At 22.3% G+C, this 22,950-nt stretch overlaps 3 protein-coding genes across 3 annotated transcripts; all 3 read left to right on the top strand.

Moving 5' to 3' along the window:
• Window positions 1–1,083: 1,083 nt before the first annotated feature.
• Window positions 1,084–9,030, top strand: SRAE_X000012600 (3'5'-cyclic nucleotide phosphodiesterase, catalytic domain and 3'5'-cyclic nucleotide phosphodiesterase family-containing protein; the record flags this gene model as incomplete). Its single annotated transcript, XM_024644432.1, has 6 exons — window positions 1,084–1,151; window positions 5,426–5,725; window positions 6,479–6,758; window positions 7,484–7,822; window positions 7,911–8,259; window positions 8,306–9,030. 6 exons carry the CDS (start codon window positions 1,084–1,086, stop codon window positions 9,028–9,030), a joined length of 2,061 nt encoding a protein of 686 aa, XP_024509991.1.
• A 1,199-nt stretch (window positions 9,031–10,229) lies between these two features.
• On the top strand, window positions 10,230–11,373 carry SRAE_X000012500 (Sugar transporter SWEET1; the record flags this gene model as incomplete). The annotated part of the gene is made up of 2 exons (XM_024644431.1): window positions 10,230–10,396; window positions 10,449–11,373. 2 exons carry the CDS (start codon window positions 10,230–10,232, stop codon window positions 11,371–11,373), a joined length of 1,092 nt encoding a protein of 363 aa, XP_024509990.1.
• Window positions 11,374–14,959: 3,586 nt separating this feature from the next.
• On the top strand, window positions 14,960–22,389 carry SRAE_X000012400 (Microtubule-associated serine/threonine-protein kinase 4; the record flags this gene model as incomplete). The annotated part of the gene is made up of 4 exons (XM_024644430.1): window positions 14,960–15,184; window positions 16,664–17,051; window positions 17,292–22,260; window positions 22,311–22,389. 4 exons carry the CDS (start codon window positions 14,960–14,962, stop codon window positions 22,387–22,389), a joined length of 5,661 nt encoding a protein of 1,886 aa, XP_024509989.1.
• Window positions 22,390–22,950: the final 561 nt, after the last annotated feature.

Genomic DNA, 22,950 nt, shown 5'->3' with positions numbered 1-22,950 from the left:
AAAAAAAAATGTTTGGTTAAAATGAAGAAAAAAATATTAACAATGGCATTGTTTCTAATTTAAATATATTCAAGTTTAATGTAAAAGAAAAATAATTTTTTTTTTCATCATAACATAGATTTCATTCCATAATAATGAGCTAAAATAAAACAAACTATTTTGTCACGATATAATTTTATGAATTTATATTTAGATATTATATACAATTCATATTCTTTAATGTAGTTTACATTTTTTTTGTTGCAATATGATTATAGAACTATATATTAAGACCCATGAGATTGAACTTGATTAAGAAAAACTTTGTAAAATAAAAAATATTCATTTTATTTTATAATTTTTTCACTCTTTTTATCAATAAATATTTTATTTATGCTTCCAATATATATTCATCTTGACTTTTATAGTATCTTTTTTTTTTTCTTATGTTTAGACAGTTTCATATAACAAATTTGAATGATTGAAAAATTATTGTTAACGCATAAAATATTATATTTTATTATATTAAATAGTAATATATATATATACATATTAAAATTAGATAAGATATATTATTAACCTAGGAATGACATTAAGATTAATAATATTTAGAGATAATATAAGTATTACTTTTAAAAATTTTATATTTAATGTTATCATTTTTTTTTTCTATATTTGGTACATAATAAATTACACCTGAAATATCTTTATAAATGATATTTTAGTAGAAAAACTATATACGCATTTTTACTTTTAAAAATAGTGTATAGCGTGACAATGATCGGTATCACATCTACAATTTTTTTCATTAACATTTATATAAATTTTTTTTTAAATATGCCTTAATGTCAATTTCTTTTTTCTATATATATCTCTTCTTTTTTTTTTTTTAAACAACAATAGAAAAACACTACCATATTCGTTTTGGTTATACCTAAAGTTTATCACATTTTTTTTTTATTCTTACCATTTTAGTGTCATTAAATTTTAAGCTGTTTCAGAAGATTGTAATGTAAAAAAAAAGTATACCATTAAAAGTTATTAATATCAATTTTGGAATAATTTTTATATAATCATTTGACAGCTTACAAAAATAATCCAAAAATGAAAGGTAAAAAAGACGAATGGAAACGTTTCAGAGCTTTCACTATTTCTCATTCAAATCACATAAGGTTAGTTATAATATAGGACAAAAAAAATATTTTTTTTTTTTTAATGGTTAAACAAATTTGAGCTTTTCGAAAGTGTTGTTCTTTTATGTAATTGTTAAAAATTTTAAGATAATATGTCTTTTTAAAAATAAAGTGTCGTTTGTACAAATAAAAATGTGAACAATTAAATGATTTTTGTAATTACTTCCGCCCCAGTAGTTGTAAGGAGGAAAGATGTATGTTATAAAATTAAAATTTATATATATATTTTTTTTTCATGATCTATCGCGTAAAGAAAGATAGAAAATATATAAATATTTATAAATAAGTGATACTCTTCAAGGATTTTTTAAAAGATAATTTTTCATTAAATTTAATTAGATAATAAATAAATATATATATATATATATTTATAACATATAAATATATAATATATGCAGCAATATAAATTAACTTAATATTCTATTCATCTGCTTATAAAAAATAATATATATTTAAAAAATGATATGTAAATATGGAGAATGATTAGCTATGAAAAGTCAAGAATATAACAAATATTTTCTAACTTTTTTGATTTTAAATTATTATTTTTATTTGTTTTACTGTTAATACTATTTTATAAGTTTGTAGGAAGTAATTGATAAACTTTTCTTATACTTTTCTGAATTATTATAAATATATATTTAATATGATTTTTTCTCTGATTCGGTGGATGTTTTAAAATTTCTATAAATTATTTAATTTACTATAATATTTTATTTATAATAACTGACCTTCTTTTATATTAAAATTTCAGATTATACAGATTTAAGAAGCTAATAATTTATGTAGTAGTAAAATTTTGAATAAATTATTTTTTCCATTTACTTCTTTTTTTTATATAATATCATTAATTTTTTTTAAATACTTTATATATATATATATAAATGAAATATTTAAGAACTCATAAAACATTCTTGATCTTAGTGGTTGTCTTTAATATATTTTAACCATAAAAAATTTTTTTATATAAATTTATGTATAAACTTTAATATATTTGATGACTAGGCGGGATTGAGTCACATGAGAGAATCGTATTTTCAAAAGGATAAAGAAATCTGTATGTAGTGAAAATATATATATATATTTGTTTAAAATTTTTTTGTTAGTATAAAGTATCATAACATAGAAACCATAATGAAATTTTTGTTTCACATTCATTGCCATTATCATTATTATATATTAATAATATGTTATCAAACTTTTAAAGAGGAGTAATAACAAAAGCTTACTTTGATATTTTTATTGTTAATATATGTTGTGATAAGAACAATCATGAATCTTATCATTTCATATCAATATATATTTATATAATGTTATTTTTTTTATCAATCATTATTACAAATTTTGTTATTTACATAACATTAAAAATAGGAAATCATATCTATTTTTGTTTATAAATTAGACCCAATATCCTATTTAATCTCGAAACTAATTTCTTTTTTATATGCCATTTATTTGTATACTTGATAAGTGCTATCATTGATACAAATATTTCCTGACATACATTCCTATTATCATTTAAATGATTCATTAATTGCTATTTATCTTCTTTGTTACTCATGAGTAAATATATTTCACAAAAAAGATTCCAATTTCAGAAATAGTCATTTTTGCTAAGATTCCCGTCAAATGACAACTTCTTCTAATACTCGCAATCGACGTCATACTGTTTGGTTTGTTCCTGGAAAAAGGTAAGAATATAACAATTTATTTTTACAAAAAAATTTTTAAAAATCATTAAAAATATTCTCAATATCCTTGATCTTTATTGTTCAACTTCTTCAACTTAACATCTTATGTGATGATCAAAACTTGAAAAAAAAATTTATGTTACTTTCTTTTATTACAACATTCTCCATATTCTAAATAATTAATGCTATAAATTACACTTCCGGTAAAACTGGTGCACAATATTTCGTCTGTATAACTTCCACCTTATTTCACCTAATATTGTAATACCAGAATCTCTATCATTAATTATTATTTAGTGTTTCATGTATAAATCATGTGGCATAACATAATCGTCATTTTAGTACTGGCAAACTAATTTTTAATTGCAAATTTATTTAATAAGTATATTAAAAAATCATCATTACGTGGGAGAATTTATATATATATATATAACAAATTTAATGATTATTCTTTATTACTTTTTTTTTTTTATTTTATTTTTTCAATGTTATCTTTATAAATTTTTTAACATTTTTATTTAATAATGATTTTTCCATATATACATATATATTTAACCCTTTCTTTATCTATTTTATCAACAAACATATTCACAAAAAAAAAAAATTTTTTTTTTTAAATAATCTCTTGTTATCAATTTTTAGATACAAACACACATATTTGTATCTATCACTATTTGTCATTGTTAGATTTTTATTCAATAGAAAAATAAATTAATGAGCTTCAAAAATGTCTGCAAATTGAGTTAGTTTTAAAAGATGTGAGGTCACTATTACTTATTTTAAACCAGCTGTTGTTACATTGTGTTTATGATGCATCTAATCTTTCTAACTACTCTATTCAATTTCATTATCTAATTTCCCTAAAAACCAAATTAAGTTGAAGAAAAATGGTTTAGTCAGGAGTAGTAGTATATATAATTTATCAGACATTTTATAATTTTAATCTTTTTTTTTTTTATTATAAAAAGCATACTTATAATTTTCAATCTCTTGAGACTAATAATGTATTATTTGAAGCAAATCCAGACTTTTCTGAAATAACAATAATATTATTTTTATATATATATATTTTTTCTATTATGATACGCTATTTTTAATAATAATATTAGAATGATTTGTGCAGGAAAAAAAAAAGTTAGATTATATTAGTATAGTAAAAAGGTACATTTTCTTTTTACAATATATATATATTTCTACATATATATATATATATTTATAGTCATTTAGATAAAAAAGACAAGTATAAAAATTTTTTTTTTTTTCAATTTATAGTAACATCTTGGGAGCTCACTCTCAGTTATCTTTTAAAATAGATACATATATTCTATATCTATATATATATATATATATATATATATATTTATAAAAGTGTATGAATATATGTTTTAGTGTATATAAATATATAAATTTTTAAATATATGTATATTAATTTCTGGTGCCTGAAGAGTAATATTTAACAGAATGTGATGATAAAATTAAGCAGTATGATATTATGACACGCCTGTTTTTACTATACAATATCTTTTCTTTTACGACATTTGCCGTACATATTTGTTTGGCCTTCTATTGATAATAAAAGATTTTTGCAGCTGGGTCCAATTTAACTAAAGAAGTCAGGGGTAGTATGTATGTAAGAATGTTAAAAAGAATGTAGTAAAGATAAGATAAATTTTGGGAGAATAATGAGAGAGCATTATGACATACTTTCCCGGGCTTGGTATATATTGTCCCACTAAAATATAATATATATATATATATATATATATATTATATATTATATATATATATATACATACATTTCATCCCTTTGTAGTGTTAGTATTAGTAAATTTAAAAAAAAAAAAATATGTATGTATACTAACTTTACTTGTTTAAAAAAGAAAGTTGAAGCGTTGTTGGCGCAGTAAAGCTTGTAAGCCAGGCGGCTTTCTCTTTTCTCCTTAACATCTTATTTTCTTCTTATTGTGGTAGTAGTTGTCTTCAGTTGCCTCATAACAATAATCAGAATATATAGAAAAATAGAGGACGGCGACAACCCTTAACTACGTCATCATTCATTTTCTTATAGCAGCTCTGTTTCTTTTCAATCTGAAAAACTGTCTTTCAGACTCCTGAGGTTTTTGCCTTCATATACTTATTCCATCAACTCAGGCTCCTACTACTTTTTATTGCCACTTTTTTTTTTTTGCTTTTGACTGCTTTACTACCAACGAACCTGAACAAAGATAATTTAAAGTAGCTTTTTTGCTGTTAAATTTTCTTAGACTATCAAGTGTTTCAATAATTAACGGAACGGCAACTAACAGTTTCCAATAACAAATATTTTATTTCTGACTAAAACGTTAGGCATCAAAATAAAAAAATCTAGTGCCTTTTTTATATGCAATTTTAAGGTTTTTTTTTAATACCTTACTATTTTTATTTTAAGCTATTTTATAATTAAAAAAAAAATAAAACTAATTTTAATCTAATGTCAAAAAAGAACAACGCTTTCGGAATTCTCCGCAAAGATCTTCATTTGAATAACTTTTTTCGTCCCTCAAACCAATCTACCAATTTCAGTCAACCAGTCCCATCAGATTTTATTGAAAAAGAACCTCTGTCTTCTGTTTCTTCAACTAATAAATACACACAACAATGCCCAAATACTGATCCTTGTGGAAGTGGTAGACCAATCCAAACATCCTCTTCTATTCATTTAACAGGAAGTTCTTTAAATATGCATCTTACACCTGGAGGTGGTGGACATACAAGGAGAGAATCATTTTTGTATAAAACTGATCCTCCTGAAGCATTAACATGTCGACCTGTCTCCAGAGCATCATCAGTTACCTCGACAGAGCATCCTCACCCTGCTCCTTTGTAAGTTTTTTTTTTTTCGACATTTTATTTTTCATTTTTTTATTTATAAAATATCAGGTTTTTTTATACCTTCTGTTAATAATACTAAAATTTATTTTACAAAATTTTTCACATCATTTGTATATAAAAATTTTTATTAATTTAAAAAAAAAAAAATTATAAATAATATATATATATTTTACATAGTTTAATGATTTTTTTTTTATTTTGTATATTAACATTATCGCTTTAAATTGAGCTTTATTATTTTACTTTACAAATTAATTTTCCTCTACCTAACATTTTTCAGTCATACTTTTATTCATTTTTGAAACATCACGTATTCTTTATTAAATTAAGATATAGGCCTTATTAAATACTAATTACCTCATATCATATAGAATATATTGAACCATTTGTTAATAAAAGAGAAAAGATGTACCACTTTTTTCAAAGAAATAGCTTCTTTTTAAATTTAATTTAACGCATCGTCTGGACCAATTTTATCTTTTAAATTATTATTTATATTAATTTAATAATGATATTGTATCAAATATACTTAGCAGTTAATGTCATTATGCTTTAACATATAAAAATATTTGTTTATCACTTATCAAATAACCTATTTAAAATAATAATAATAAATAAACATAATAGATAAAAAAAATATTATATATATATTTTAAAGAAATATATATATATATTAAAAAAAATTAAAATGGTTTCAATTGTTAAAAAAAAATATATATATATTTTGATCAAATTTTTTTTTAGACATGGTGATGATTTGATTGTTACACCGTTTGCACAATTGTTGGCATCTCTTCGAAATGTTCGCACAAATTTAATGTCCATTACAAATTTACCACCAAATAAAATAGGTTCTGAAGACAAATATCGCAGTATCAAAAAAGCGGCACCATTACATAATATACAACTACCAGATAATGTAATGGCATGTGCTTTAGAAACTTTAGAAGAATTAGATTGGTGTTTGGAGCAATTAGAGACTATCCAAACTCATCGTTCTGTTTCAGAAATGGCTTCTAGCAAGGTAAAATATAAAAAAATTGACTTTCACTCTTTTTCAAACTCATCATTTATTAGGGAATTAATTTTGTCTTTTGGCCTCAAAGGAAAATTACTTTTTTTTTTTTCTTTCTTAGTTTTATAGTTATCTCATACTATATCATTTTTAAATATTCCTTCAAAGACCTTCTGTTAATTATTAGTTTTATGATAAAAAGAAATTTATTTTATCCCTAATTAAGAATTTTTTTCAATATTATAAAAAATGGTACTATATAGAAGTTTTATAATACCATAAGGGATAACTTCTATGTGGTAATTTTAATTAACTTTACTTACAAATAATATAGATATTTGTATTTTTAAAAGAAAAAAGTTTTCATAGATAATTAACTCTAATATTATTGGCACTAAAATAAAGAAAAAGGTATATCAACTTATATATAATTATCAAAATAAAATAAGAAAAAAAAAAAGTTAAAAATAATATTATTATAAACCTAAATTTTCTTTATTAACATCAATTATATTTTATTGTTAAATGTATATAGACTTTTATATATATATATATATATATATATATATATATATATAATATTCTTCTTTAAATGACATAGAGCTAGAAATTATTTAATTGTCCTACATACAAACAAGGAGGCCATTACAAAAGACATTTCATAGCTTCACTACGAAGTTCTTTTATATAGAAACTGGTTTTGATTCACTTTATATTATTTACTTTTCTTATAGTTCCGGAAAATGCTCAACAAAGAATTGAGTCATTTTGCTGAATCTTCTAAATCTGGAACTCAAATTTCAAAGTTCCTTATTAATACATATATGGATAATAATGAAGAAGAATCTGTTTCTCCAAATCAACCAGACCAACCAAAAGAGATTAATGCCGAAGAGGTTTCTTCAGTCGCAAGTACTTCTCAATCAAGTCCTCATTTATCATTGTTTGGTAAAGCTAAAACTGCTGCAATGTCAAAGATTAGTGGAGTGCGTAAACTCAAAAACCTTCACTCTGGGCAGGTACCAGAGTATGGTGTTGATTGCGCAAAAGAAATTGTAGTATATATGCAAATGGTAAGCTTTTTAAAATAGTACATAATTGTAAAATATTGATTTTTTTACATTATAAATATTCAAATAAAATAATTATAAATTATTATAGCTTGACAAATGGGGACCTAATATTTTTAAAATTCATGAATTATCAAAAGGTCATTCATTAACATCAACAACATATACAATAATGAAACAACGTGGTTTAATATCAACATTTCATATTAATTCACACCAATTGATAACATATTTAATTCATTTGGAACATCATTATAAAGAAAATGCTTATCATAATCAAATTCATGCTGCTGATGTGACACAATCTATTAATGTATTTTTAAATAGTCCATCATTAAAAGGAGTTTTCTCAGATCTAGAAATATTATCAGGAATTTTTGCAGCTGCAGTACATGATGTTGATCATCCTGGCTTTACAAACCAATATTTAATAAATTCAAGTAAGTATTATAATAATAATAATAATAAATATTATTTTTTTTTAAGATAATGAACTAGCTATTATGTATAATGATGAATCTGTTCTGGAACAACATCATTTAGCAGTTGCTTTTAAACTTCTACAAGATTCAAGTTGTGATTTTTTGACATGTTTAAATAAAAAACAAAGGCAAAGTTTTAGAAAGACAGTTATTGATATGGTACTTGCTACTGATATGTCAAAACATATGAGTTTATTAGCTGATCTAAAAACAATGGTTGAGGCAAAAAAAGTTGCAGGAACTTCAATAGTAAGACCAGAAAAATATAACGAACGTGTTATATTATTACAATCTATGATTCATTTGGCTGATTTATCTAATCCTACTAAACCAATAGAATTATATAGATGTTGGAATCAAAGAATTTTAGAAGAATATTGGAGACAAGGTGATAAAGAAAAAGATCTTGGTTTAGAAGTTAGTCCAATGTGTGATCGTGGTACTGTTACAATAGAAAAATCACAGATTGGTTTTATAGATTATATTGTTCATCCATTATTTGAAACTTGGGCTGAATTAGTTCAACCTGATGCTCAAGATATTTTAGATCAATTGGAAGAAAATCGTCAATGGTATTTATCACGTATTCCTCCAGATGAGGCAGAAGAAGATAATATGTCAGAAGAAACAAATGAACGTATTACTTCTCAGGCATCATTAAAAGTTTTAGATGAATGTGAGGAAACAAATAATGTTACAGAAAATACCGGTAATAATGGGGAAGCATAAATATATGTGTTAATTAAATATAAGAATAATATAATAAAAAAAAAAATAATAATAATAATTAAAATATGATTTTATTTAACTAGATATTATTATTTTATTTAGTTTAATAGGATAAGAAGAAGACAAAATTAATGAGTCGAAATTTTTGAAAACTAAACTCGCAAGATTGTTTTCGTTTCGTGTGCAAATTACAAAGAAGTAACCACTATAATTCTTTTAATCAAAAAATGGATCATCATTAAACTATCCATATTTAATAAATCAATCAATAACAAAAAAGATAATACATGAAATGCCGCACCATGCGTTTTAAATATATACCAAATATATAAAAAAAAATATAGTTTGATCTAACAAAAACATAACATATAATTTTAGAAACTCTCATTTGCCAAATATGCTGTCGCTTCAGACAAAATTATATATAATAGTTATATTTTTGCTTGTCTCTAATTTTAAAATAACAAATATAAATAAATTTTTATAAATAACAATTTATCTTTTTAATATCATTAAATTTTTAAAACCAATATATTAATAATAAAAATTTTCCTTATAATAAAATCAAATTCTATATCAATTAGACAATTTTTTTTAATAATCAATTAATCGACAAACTTGTTTTAATATCATAAATAGGTTATTAAATTTATATAAAATTAATAAAAAAAATGATATAAATAATAATTCACTATTTCTTTGTAACAATGTTTTTTTTAAACAAAACATAAAACTTAGTATGCTGTAAGTCCATTGTTACAAAAAGTTTAATAAAAAAAAGGAATATTACAAAAAATAGTATTTTTAATTTGTTTTCTTTGTTTTTTTTAATACAAAAAAAAGAAACATATTTATATACATAGTACTGTTTGATGTTGACAAAATTTTAATTAATATATAAAAATAATTAAAACAAAATTAAAGTTACATTTAAAAATGTTATGCTTAACAGTGAACCCTGCGCATTAAATTGTAATAAGGGTAAAATATAAATATTTAAAATTTTTTATTTAAGATTGATTTATTTTAGTTATTGTATTATATTAAATTTACCGATCAGTAGAAAGAAGGATACTATTATTATCATTAATTTTTTTTTTGTAAAAATTCATTATAGTAATTTATACGGTATACTATCTTTAATATATAATCATACTACTTTCTTTGCTAGTCATTTTAGAAATATTTTTATTTTTAAAATGTTTGAAATTTTTTATGAAGTTTCTTTGTTAAATTTTTTATCACTCCTAGCATTTGTCACCACAGTGGCATTATTTTTTTGTGGTACAGCAATTTGTAGACAAATATGGAGAAGAAAAGATACTAAAGAAATTTCTGGAGCACCATTTTTAATGGGTATATTAGGGTTTGTTTATATTATAATAAAATTTTTTTTATATATTCTTACCTGATTATAGTGGCACATGTTGGTTAACATATGGATATTTAAAGCCTGATTCTACTGTTATATATGTAACATCAGTACAATGTATTCTTTATATATCATATTCTACATTTTATTGGATAATGACAAAAGATAAATTATGGATAACATTTCAATTAGGTGGAATTTATACAATATGTGCTTCACTTATTCTTTCTGTATATTTTTTTGGTCATAAAGTATACCATCCTTTAGGTATAATATGTGTTACATTAAATGCTATGGATTTTGGAGCTCCATTAGCTGGTATTCATGTTGTTTTACGTAAAAGAGCAACATCAACACTTCCTTTGCCATTATGTATTGCTAATTTTGCTGTTAGTACAGAATGGTTTTTATATGGATTGTTAAAAGAAGATTTATATATTATTGTTCCTAATGGTATTGGAAGTTTTCTATCAACACTTCAAATTATTATTTTCCTAGTTTTACCACGAAAACATGGAAGAGAAATTCCAATTGTATGGTTATTTAAAAAATTAACCTGTCGAACTTCAGTAAAACCTGATATTGAATGTGAACCACAAATAGTTAATTATCATGATGAGGAAGATGTTAAAGAAGAAATTCCTGATAGAAGTATAAAAGGTCGTTTAAATAGTTTTAGACAATCAATTCCTAAATTAATAAGAAAACCATCAGAAATGATAGCACATATTGGTTCAGATATTGCAAATTATCAGCACAGAGATCCATTTGACTATCATCCAGAAATCGATGAATCAGATGATTCTGATTCAGAAAGTATTAATGATGCCGCAAATCGATTCTCTCAAAGTATGTTTGCCCAAATTCAAAAAGATCGTGGGGTATCTTTCAAAACAAGAGACAGAGGCCATTTGCGTAAACGTCAATTATCTCTTCCTAATATTTATGAAGCTATAGAAAAAGAGAAATAAAAAAATAAACATTCATTTTATTTTTTTTTTCCATAGAAATGTCTATTAATTAATATAAAAAAAACGTATATTAAAATGATATTAAACTAATTTTTAATTGAGTAAACTTGAATATATTGTTTATTGGTTAGATATGTAATTTAAAATGATATCATTTTAAATTTGTCAACCCACTTACCATTAACTATTACATAATTTATAATTTGTTGTATTTTCAAAGTCTTATTTTCCAATATGGCAAATAAAAGTTTAATAATAAAATTTAAATATTCGTTAAATTAGTTTAACAAATATATATATATATTACCTTATTTAACTTAAGATTTCTAAAAATAAAAGTTATAATATTAGATTATAATAAAGGATAATGGTTATTTTAAAATAAGTTAAAATGTTATATTATAAATTATTTATATAATACTAGGAATAATATAGATAATAGTAAACAATACTTATTATAAATTTTCTATTTTTTTTAATTTAAATCAGTAAAATGGTATGAGTAAAAATATACAAAACCATCAAATAATAATCAATTATTGATAAAGTGGTAAAGGAAAATGTTATGTTTTAAACCAAGCACTTCTATATACAAACACCTTTTTTTCATTATAATTAAATGATATCACTATAAACTTCTCGAATGTTCTAGTATTAAATTACATTTAAACAAAATATTGTATATATGTATTTATACAAAAATGTTCAAATATTATATTAAGAGAATAAATTTTTTTAAATACCGTCTTAAATATATATAAATATATGGATAGTAATAAAGTATAGTAAAATAGAAAAAAAATTTTAATGACATTTTAAATGTTAAAAGCTTATTATAAATTTTTCACATCAATTTATGTCTAATTATAAATTTACTCATTTCTTGACAATCCATTGAATATCCTGTATTTTTATCAACTTATGTTTATTTTTATTAAAGCATTTTTAAGATATAAAAAAAATAATTGAAATATTTCTAAAAACTATTATTAATATTTTTTTATATATTATTCTCAAAAATATTTTTCCATGGCTTTTGATTATTACATAAGTGATAAACATTTAAATAAAAAATTTTAAATTTCATTTAAAATACTGTCAAGTGTTATCAAATTAATATTAATATAATAAATTTTTTATTTGTGAAAATTTTGTTAATAAAATAAGTTTTTATTTTTTCTCACATCAAATATGTTTTTAATGATGAAATTGATAAAAGTAACAAGAGGTAATAAATCAATTTGACCTCCTATAAATTTGACCAGAATAAATATAATACAAAACAATTATAAAGAAAGACAATTATTTATTGGTATTTTAGATTATGATAACAATATTAATATCAATTTTCTAATAGTATATATAAATTTTATTATGTTCTTTTCAATAATAATAAAAAATTTTTGTTAAGCAAATATAATTGCCATATTCATAGATTTGATCATTGATGATCATGGTGTTTTATTTCCATATCTATTAAATATAATTATAATAAATATTTTTGATATTTGATTTCTTTTAATTTAATTAATTTTTTTTTTTTTGCAAACTTTAAAGCAAATATATCTATATTTTTCTACATCAAAAAAAATATTATTAAAAAACTAGGAAATATTTAGTCATAACATTAAATTTGTGTTGAATCAAATATTATTGTTGTAATATTAAATACATTCTATAATTTCCTTTTCATAAAACATTTTTTACTTATAAATTTGTTTTTCTTTAATAATCATTTGAATGTCTCTGAATTAACAAAAGAAAATGTTGAAAATTTTTACTAAAGAAAAAAAAATTTTCTATTATATTTAGTTACTTTTTTTTTCTTAAAAAAATACTATTATATATTTTGAATGGATAATGTTATTTTTGTGTAAATATTTATTATTAATTCTTTTTATTGTTAAATTTAAAAATATATTATTTTTATATACTGTTATTTTTTAACAAAGATTAATTATTTATAAAACAATTTTTTTTTTAAATATTAAATGTTTTTTATTATAATTAGTATATATATTATCAAATTATCATATTTTTAAACGAGCATATATTATATATAAGAAATGTTATATATTTTAGTTATTATTATATATATTTAAAAATTGTTAGATTATATTTTAACACCTAGCTATTTAGTATATTAAAGCTATTTAATTTTTTAATCAATGAAACTTTAGTAAACATAAAAAAATAATAATAATTAATTTCCTGTTAAATTATATAGACCGGTCATCAAGCAAAAATCGTACCCAAAACGATTTGAAAAATGTTCTTTTTTTTTTATTTTTAAATATAAAAACATTACATACTTCTGCTTAACAATTATAATGTTAGATAATAAAAACTTGTTTTCAAAAACTACCACTAATAATATTTCTATATTAAATGCGATTTAGTTTAACTGAGATCTTGTCTTTGAGTTTTAATTTATAAAGATAGTTGATTATAAAATCTATATATTTCCTCAATAATTAAAACATGCTCATTTAATTTTATCATTATTTATTTTTACATAATTTTTGTTGTATTTAATGCTATATTTATATATAATAATCAATGCATCAAATTTTATTCCTTTTATTTTTATTATTTTTAAGATAAGTTAAACTATGTCATTTGGAAGACCTTCTCAATAAAATATTAGTAAATAAATCCTTATAGAAAACATATATTTTTTTTGCAAATTTTTAGCTTCCAATAAAAATTTTATAATATTAAATATTTAAATACATAATCTTTAAAGAAATTTTTTGCGAATAATATTATTATATATTATTTATTTTTCAGATAATTTAATTTTTAATTTTGTTTTTTTTTTTTGTTTTTAATAATTTTTGTAATATAAATAATATATTATATACTATACAAAAAAAATGGCAAAAAAAAAAAAGTAAAATAACTTTTTAGTTTATTATTTGATATTAAATTATAGTAGTTTTATTATTATTATGTCTGTTATTATTTTATCAATTAATATGGTCTATCTATATAAATCTATATTTATTATTAGTATTTTGTTTTTATAAATATATATATATATATATACCAACACAATTCTGTCTATATATACTTAAATATAATAAAAATTCTGTTTGACAATGTCAAGGGGTACGACAATTTACCACTATAACCAACAAAGTGCATCGATTGAGAAAACTTTTCTCGAGAATATTATTATTTTTATCTATTGTTAAATAACTTCATTATAAAAATTTTTTCTCTTTTATTATAGATATTTTAATTAAACTATTAATTTACAAGGGTATTCTTTTTTATAAAATATTTTCTTTTATATTTAATTATATTCTACTATACAATTATAATAGAAAATTAAATTTTTTTTTTTTATTTCTAATATATAAATTATATAGAGAAAAAGTTTGATAAAAGAATATTTAAGAAAATACAATATATATTTTTAAAAGAATAAATTAAAATAGAAACAAGCAATAAAATTTATATACAAAGAGAAAATGGATGTATTATATTTTAATTAGGCTTTTTATTTGTAAAATAAAACAAATTTTAAATAAAGTATAATATAAAGTACACAATATAAATATATAATTTCTTTTTTTTTGTCATGCAAAAGCAGTCTATCGATTTCCCTTCAACGGATATTACTACCCGTCCACGAGCAAAAACAGAATCTTCATATAATAAATCTGGAGAAGGTTTATCTGTTAAAACATCAATTTCAACCTCTAGTTCATTGTCTAAAGGAAATACCACTATTCAACATCGCCGTTATATACCAAGCCCTCTTCTAATAAATGATTACATCTTACAATCAAAAAATAACTATCTGGTAAGTATAAAATATTTTTATTTTATTTCTTAAGACATTTTCCCATTAAAATACATCAATGAAGTAAAAAAAAAAAAGAAAAAGTTATTCTAAAAAAAAGAAGAAAAAAAAATTATTTTTTTTTTCTTAAATTAACTACATTTAATTGCTATTTAAGATGAGACTTTTCTATGTATAGTTGTACATAAAAACGAATTATTTTAATGTATTAGGTTAGTAGACTTGCCATATTTAGCTTATTCTTCATCCAAAATAAATTTATATTTTTCTTTTTTAAAAATATTTAAAAACATATTTTACTGTCTATAAATATTATTTAACTACTTTGTGTAATTGTTATTTGTACTTCATACCAATGTCATAATACAAAAACCTTACTTTAATAAATAATCATCTATATATGCCTTCTATAAATATATATAAAATGTTGTTTTTTTTTTTATCAACAATATTAATAATTCAATTTGATGGAAAAGGCAAAAATTATTGTTTTTTTTTTTTTATTTTTTACGTTAAAAAAAATTTTCAATAATAAAAGCTATATTTCTTAAGTTTATCGTGACACTTTTATATCTAATACATATATATATATAACTGTATACATTAAAAATTAGTTAAAAACATTTATAAAAGGTAAAACAAATGCATTATATGTGTTTGATTGTCATTATCCAACTACAAAACAGTTTCATTATAGATTTAAAAAAAAAAAATGTTTTATTTAACAGAACCATTTATATTTTTATATAAGATAACAAAAATTAATTATTTTTATCATAAGGATGCTTTAATATATCACTATATGACATATAATTTAATTAATTTAAACTTTTTACGTCACTTGTAATTTTAAATTTGTTATTTCTAGAAATGATATCATATAAATTTTTAATGATTTATATGTTCTCATATAATTAAAAATTTATAATAAAATATTTTGTATATTTTTGTTATTTAAAAACTTTAGTCTTTAAAATATTTTAGATGATGATAGATACACTCATATTTATAAAACCTTTTATTACACTTTTAATTTTTATAAGCTATATTTTAGATTATTTTTCTATTATACATATATTTTTTGTTAACATATTATTTTTTTTCTTATTAATTTTTATGTTTTATTGATAAAAAAATGAATATATATATATATATATATTTATTTCTTTGATAAATTTGTGTGTCAATATTATAATGTATCAATTAACAACTAATAATTCCATTTTGTTTTAATTATCTTTATGGATGGCATTTAAAATGAAAAAGACTAGAAATTAAATTTTTAAACAATCATTAAAATAAGAAAAAAAAAAGTACATGCTCTTAAATTTCTTTTTAGTTTTAGGACATAGATACTCTTTTAAAATTTATTTTATGTTAATGTATTTATTAAATACATATGAATTGTTATTATTAAAAACTTTATATATATATTTATATTTCTTATAAACGTAATATTAATTTTATATTTTATTTCAGTTTGCAAATAGTGATTGTTTATCACCGTCTGTATTATTATCACCAGTCTTATCCAGACCTGTCAGATCATTGTCATCTCAATCCAATCATTTTATAAGAACTACATCAATTGGATCAGGAAGCGGTATAACAAATAGTGGTATTTCTGATTGTGATTTTGATTGCAATTGGATGGAAACAAATGAGCAACCTATCTTTGGTTCTAGGAACAATTCACGTACTGCACATGTATTAGATTCAAATAGTATTATAAATAATATAAATCAATTTCAAACACCTGGAAATATTATTAATTCAACAAATAATAGTACACATTTACCAGGAACATTTACACAAATGTCTAGTGGAAATCACGAGGATGCATCTTCTTATCCATCGTATTATTCAGGTAACTTTACTTGTTTATTTATTTTTTTATATAAAATATTTTTTATTTTATTCATACAAATTATTATTTAACTTATCAATATTATTCATTTTATTTTGATATTTCTTTTTAATACCAAATACTTTTCTCTTTAGTATGACTAATTAATGATTTTTTTTTTATACACATAAAACATTATTTATTTATTGTCTTATATTTTTTTATTTATTTATTTATTTTAATCTTTCTTTATTTTTATAGTTTCACATCCATCATTTTATCAAGAAATAAATTCAGAAAAGACAGTTTGTCATAATGGAAGTATGGAGTCTTCTAGTAATATACAAGGAGATAATCACCAACTATCACCTTTTCCTAACAAAGGAAATAGTAATTCTTTATCAAGCAATCCTAATGCATCATCAATAGCTTCACAATATAATATTTCAGACTCATCTGAAACTTTCATGTCACGCCCAGAATCAGTTACTGATGGAAAATATACAAATTCATTGTACTCATCATATTCTGTATTAAATCCAAGTGATAATATTATGGGACGATCACAAGTTCTTGGTACAAATAGTTATATATTAAATCCTATTCAAAGATTTACAAGACGTCCTTCAATTGCTGCTACATCTATATCATCATTACAAGGACATAATTATAATGATACAAATTTTGTTAATGAAGTAAATAATATACCATCACAAAATTCTAGAATAAATCTTATAAGAATGCGCCATTCACTTGGTCATTCAGATCCAGAATTATCATCAATCTATTCTACAAAAAGTTCAAGAAATAGTATTGGTTCAAGAAAGTCTACTGTTAGTGTTATGTCAACAAATAGTGGTCATGGAATTATAACACGTTCTAAAAAAGAACGACGTTCAATAGGTTTATGTCAAAATAATGAATCATTAAAATTAAAAAATATTTCACATAGAAGAAGTAATGATAATCAACAAAATATTGTGCCAATTGTTAGATGTAAAAGTCCAGTTAATCGTATTAAATTACGTAATGTTTATGGAAGAGACTCAATGAAAAATCATATTAATTCATCAATGTCAAAATATTCTGTCACAAAATATAATAATCCAAATCTTCCACCTCATGTTAATATAGCAGAAAATCGTAGATGGTCAGTTGCTTCATTACCATCTACTTCAGGATATGGTACTCCAGGAAGTAGTTCTGCCTTATCTAGTCAATATTCATCTCAAGAACATATTAATGAATTATTTAATGAATTAAGAATAGATAAAGATAAACAATATTGTGGTGGAGAACAGACTGGTGATGGAAATGATGAAATACATAAAAGCTTTTTTAGACCACGTTCACGAAGTTTAAGTAGTCCAGTTTGTTTTATAAATGATAATGTTAATGAGGTACCATTAATGTCAACAGTTTTTAAGGAAAGATTTCCTAAAGCTAAAAGGCATATGGAAGAATTATTAAGACAATTTATAACAGAAAATATTCCATTATCAGGAATAAGTACAACTATTGATATAACATCTTTAGAAACATCACCTGGTAAAATAGCAAGTCCTTCATTTGGTAGTAGAAATTCAGTTCTTATTAATGATCCAATTCATTCAGATGTATCAACAAATACATGTAGATCATTTAATTTACAAAGTCTTAATACATCTCATTCTTCATCAATAAATTCTGTTATTTCAAATAGAAGATCTGTTATTGTTAGTGGGACAGAATCTATTAACTGTGATACAAATACATTACATTGTGTGTCTGATGGCGCTACTCGTTTTATTCATCATCAAATTGTTGAGATCGCATCAGATTGTTACCAAAAAAGTAAAGATGATGGATTGTCAAGTAATTATTTCTTAGAAATGTCATGTAAATTAGATGAACTTCTTGTGGAAGGACAACATAAAGTTAGTGATGAATGTTTTAATTATTTATCTAAAATTGTAAAAGAATTATTAATAATAATTTCAAGACCAGCAAGACTCCTTGAATGTCTTGAATTTGATCCTGATGATTTCTATAAATTATTACATGAAACAGAGGGAGTCTTACGCCAACAAATGGTACAAACAAACAAAAAACCAAGAGATTTACCTCAATATATATTAGAAAAATTAGGATTAGATAGAGGTTTAAATTCAAGTCCATTAGAAGAAAGATTTTCAAAGACAAACTCTATAGATATTGATAATTTAAATAATCTAGAAAAATCATCAATAACATCTTCAAATGAGTCAAAACAAAAAATTATACAACCACAAGAAAATGATTTTGAAACAATAAAACTTATTAGTAATGGAGCATATGGAGCAGTATATTTAGTAAGGCATAAAATTACTCATCAAAGATTTGCATTAAAAAAAATGAAGAAACAAACATTAATATTAAGAAATCAAGTTGATCAAGTATATGCTGAAAGAGATATTTTAACATTTACTGATAATCCATTTGTTGTTTCATTTTTTGGTAGTTTTGAAACAAAAACATATTTATGTATGTTATTAGAATATGTTGAAGGAGGTGATTGTGCTTCATTATTAAAAATTGCTGGTGTATTACCATTAGAACTTACTAGATTATATACAGCAGAAACAATACTTGCCATAGAATATTTACATTCTTATGGTATAGTACATCGTGATTTAAAACCTGATAATCTTTTAATTACTGCAATGGGTCATATAAAATTAACTGATTTTGGATTATCAAAAATTGGATTAATGAATAGGACAACATTAGCATCGGAAAGTAATGTTGATGAGATACATCAATTTAAAGATATGCAATTATGTGGGACACCTGATTATATTGCACCGGAAGTTATTCTTCGTCAAGGATATGGTAAACCTGTTGATTGGTGGGCGTTAGGTATAATTGTTTATGAATTCTTAGTTGGTGTTGTACCATTTTGTGGTGATACACCTGAAAATCTTTTTGCATGTATAATTAGAGATGAACCAGAGTTTCCTGAAGGTGATGAAGCTTTAGATCAAGAAGCAGAAAATATGATAAGAATGCTTTTAGAAAAAAATCCTGATGAAAGACTTGGAACATTTGGTGGAGCTATTCAAGTTTCATCACATCCATTTTTTAAAACACTTGATTTTAATTCATTACTTAGACAAAAAGCAGAATTTATGCCAAAACTTCAAGGTGAAGAAGATACTAGTTATTTTGATACAAGATCAGATAGATATAATCATGATGCTGATTCTGGTGAAGAAGATACACCAATGTTTTTATCATTTAATACAGCAACACCACGTCATAGTATTTGTGCAATTGAATTACAACAAGGAAATTCCGTTCCTTTACCTGGTATTGTTAGTTCATCAGTCTCTGAACTTTGTAATACTTCATTACTTTCTTCCGATATTAATGTTACACAAAAAAAATTAAAATCTAATGATAATGATATAATTAAAAAAGAAGACAATAACATTTTATTAAATGATAACAACTCTAGTCATAAAAAATTAGTCGTATCACCTAGTGATAAAACATATAATAAACCTGATATTACACCGAAACCATTAAAAACAACATTATCATTAGAAACACCTGATTCATTACAAACACCTAGTGCTGTTGTATTAAGAAGAAGATTTTCAGCTCAAAGACATTTAAATTCTTCAACATCTAGTAGTAGTACTAATTGTACAGGATACATAGGTACAGGTGGATCATCAACAAATTCAAGTCTTGATACATCAAATTTTACATTAACTGAAAGTACAGGATATGCATTAGCACAAATATGTAAAAAATCATCACCATTACCATCACCATTACCAAAATTACAAATTTCTAATTATAGTAATTTTTCTTCTCCTGGATTACAGGAATCAAATAATTTTACAATTCAACAACAATCTGATTTATCACCTGTAGATGAATATAATTCTACAGGTAAAAATATTTATGATGATACAACAAGAAATAATACTATGATTAAAAAATCTCCAGTATCTTTATCTCAAACATCAAATAGATTAAAATCTTCATTATCCTCATTATTAGGATCTTCTAAAAATGATTCTATTGATGAATCCTTACAAGTATTAATTCCAAATACTACTAATTCTTCCCCTAATCAAATAATATATTCTAATATATCTTCTGGACAATTATCTCCTGGTGCAAATTCAGTATCAAGTATATCATCATTTGATAGTAATTCACCTAATGTATCTAATGTTTCAACAACAATTAATGAAGGAATATCTTCTAATCGTTCATCTTCAACAGCATTTCTTCATCCACATGTTTCACATCATCATACATCATCAGTAACAGGAAAAGGACGTCCTGTAACTATAAATAAAGGTCCACGTGGATTTGGATTTACAATAAAATCTGTAAAAGTATTTGAAAATAGTATGTCAAATTATTTTACTATTGAACATTTAATAAATACTGTTATTTCAAATTCACCAGCAGAAAAAGCAGGCCTTTTACCAAATGAATTTATAACTCATATAAATAATACTTCTGTTAGTAATATAACATATTATGAATGTATACAAAAAATATTGTCATCTGGATCTTGTATCCAATTACGTGTTATACCAATGTCACAAACATCAATAAAGGAAGGCACTGGTAGAAGAGATGATTGCCAAACACCTAAAAGACTTCCAAAAAAATGTAATAAACAACAAAAATTAGAAAAAAAACATAGAAAAGGAGCTTCATTATTGAGAAGATTAAGTGGTAAACGTGGTACCACAGATATTATACCAGGAAGTTCAACACAAAAACAAACATTTATGCCACGATCTGTATCTAGTCAAGATGCTGTTTCTTTAACAGCAACATCACAAATATCTTCAAATACTTTACATCCTGATGATGATTATTTATGGAAAGGAAAAACAAATGAAACAACATCAATATCACCAATAAAAAATAATATATCTGGTACAACAATAATATCAGAAATTCCTTCAATTGTAAAAACATCTGCTTCAATTGAACCAATATCTTCAACATCCATAAAAACAAATATATCAGTAGATGAAAGTATAAAAGAGGAACAACAACCTGTTGTTCAAAATAAAAAACATCCTACTAAAGTTGAATCAACAGCAAGAACTATGATAAGTAGTTTACTTGGAAGTCGAGATAAACATAAAACACAGATACAAACACCAAAAGTATTTGTATCTTCAAGAGAAGATTCTCCACCAACACAGGAAGGAGGAAATAGTCGTGTTAAAAGGTTTGTTTTTATATATTTTTTTATAATACTTAATAATTTTCTTTTTATAGGTCTCCAAATGCAACTCGCCGCTTATCCGCAGCTAAACTTGTCGTTAATAGATTTCTTAAAAACTATGCAGATAATTAATAAAAAAATATTTATGATTTAAAAAAATAAATAAATAAATAATGATACTTACAATTGAAAGTATAAATAGGAAAATTAAAATAATTTTTGTTTGATATTATGTATTATACAAAAAGAAAAAGTATTAAATGATTAACATTATAATATTTATATTTTTTTTTTCACTTAACGCAACTATAATTTCTTCATCAATGCATTAGTCAAATATTTTTAATAAAAATTATTAAATTAATTATCATAAATATGTTTTTTATTTCAAATGATTTAATAATTTGCTTAATTATAATTAATATATTTATAATATATATAAAATAATATATAAATTGATATTATTTTTAGTAAATTAATTTCATTGCAAGAATAACATTTTTAAAAATAATTAAAACTTTCAAAATTATTTATTAATAGTGATAATTATTAAAATGTAAAGAATAAATTGGTATTAATATCAGATATAATGATACAATACACAATATGAATTTTAAGTGTAAATAAAAATGCTTTCTAATTTTACTAATTATTATGGAAAATTAATTTGTATTTTCTTTCATTTTGCATAAA

The sequence above is a fragment of the Strongyloides ratti genome (genome assembly GCF_001040885.1).
Source record: "Strongyloides ratti genome assembly S_ratti_ED321, chromosome : X".
Classification (NCBI taxonomy): domain Eukaryota; kingdom Metazoa; phylum Nematoda; class Chromadorea; order Rhabditida; family Strongyloididae; genus Strongyloides; species Strongyloides ratti.
Note: the sequence above shows the minus strand (reverse complement) of the source record. Positions and strands in the feature narration are given on the sequence as shown.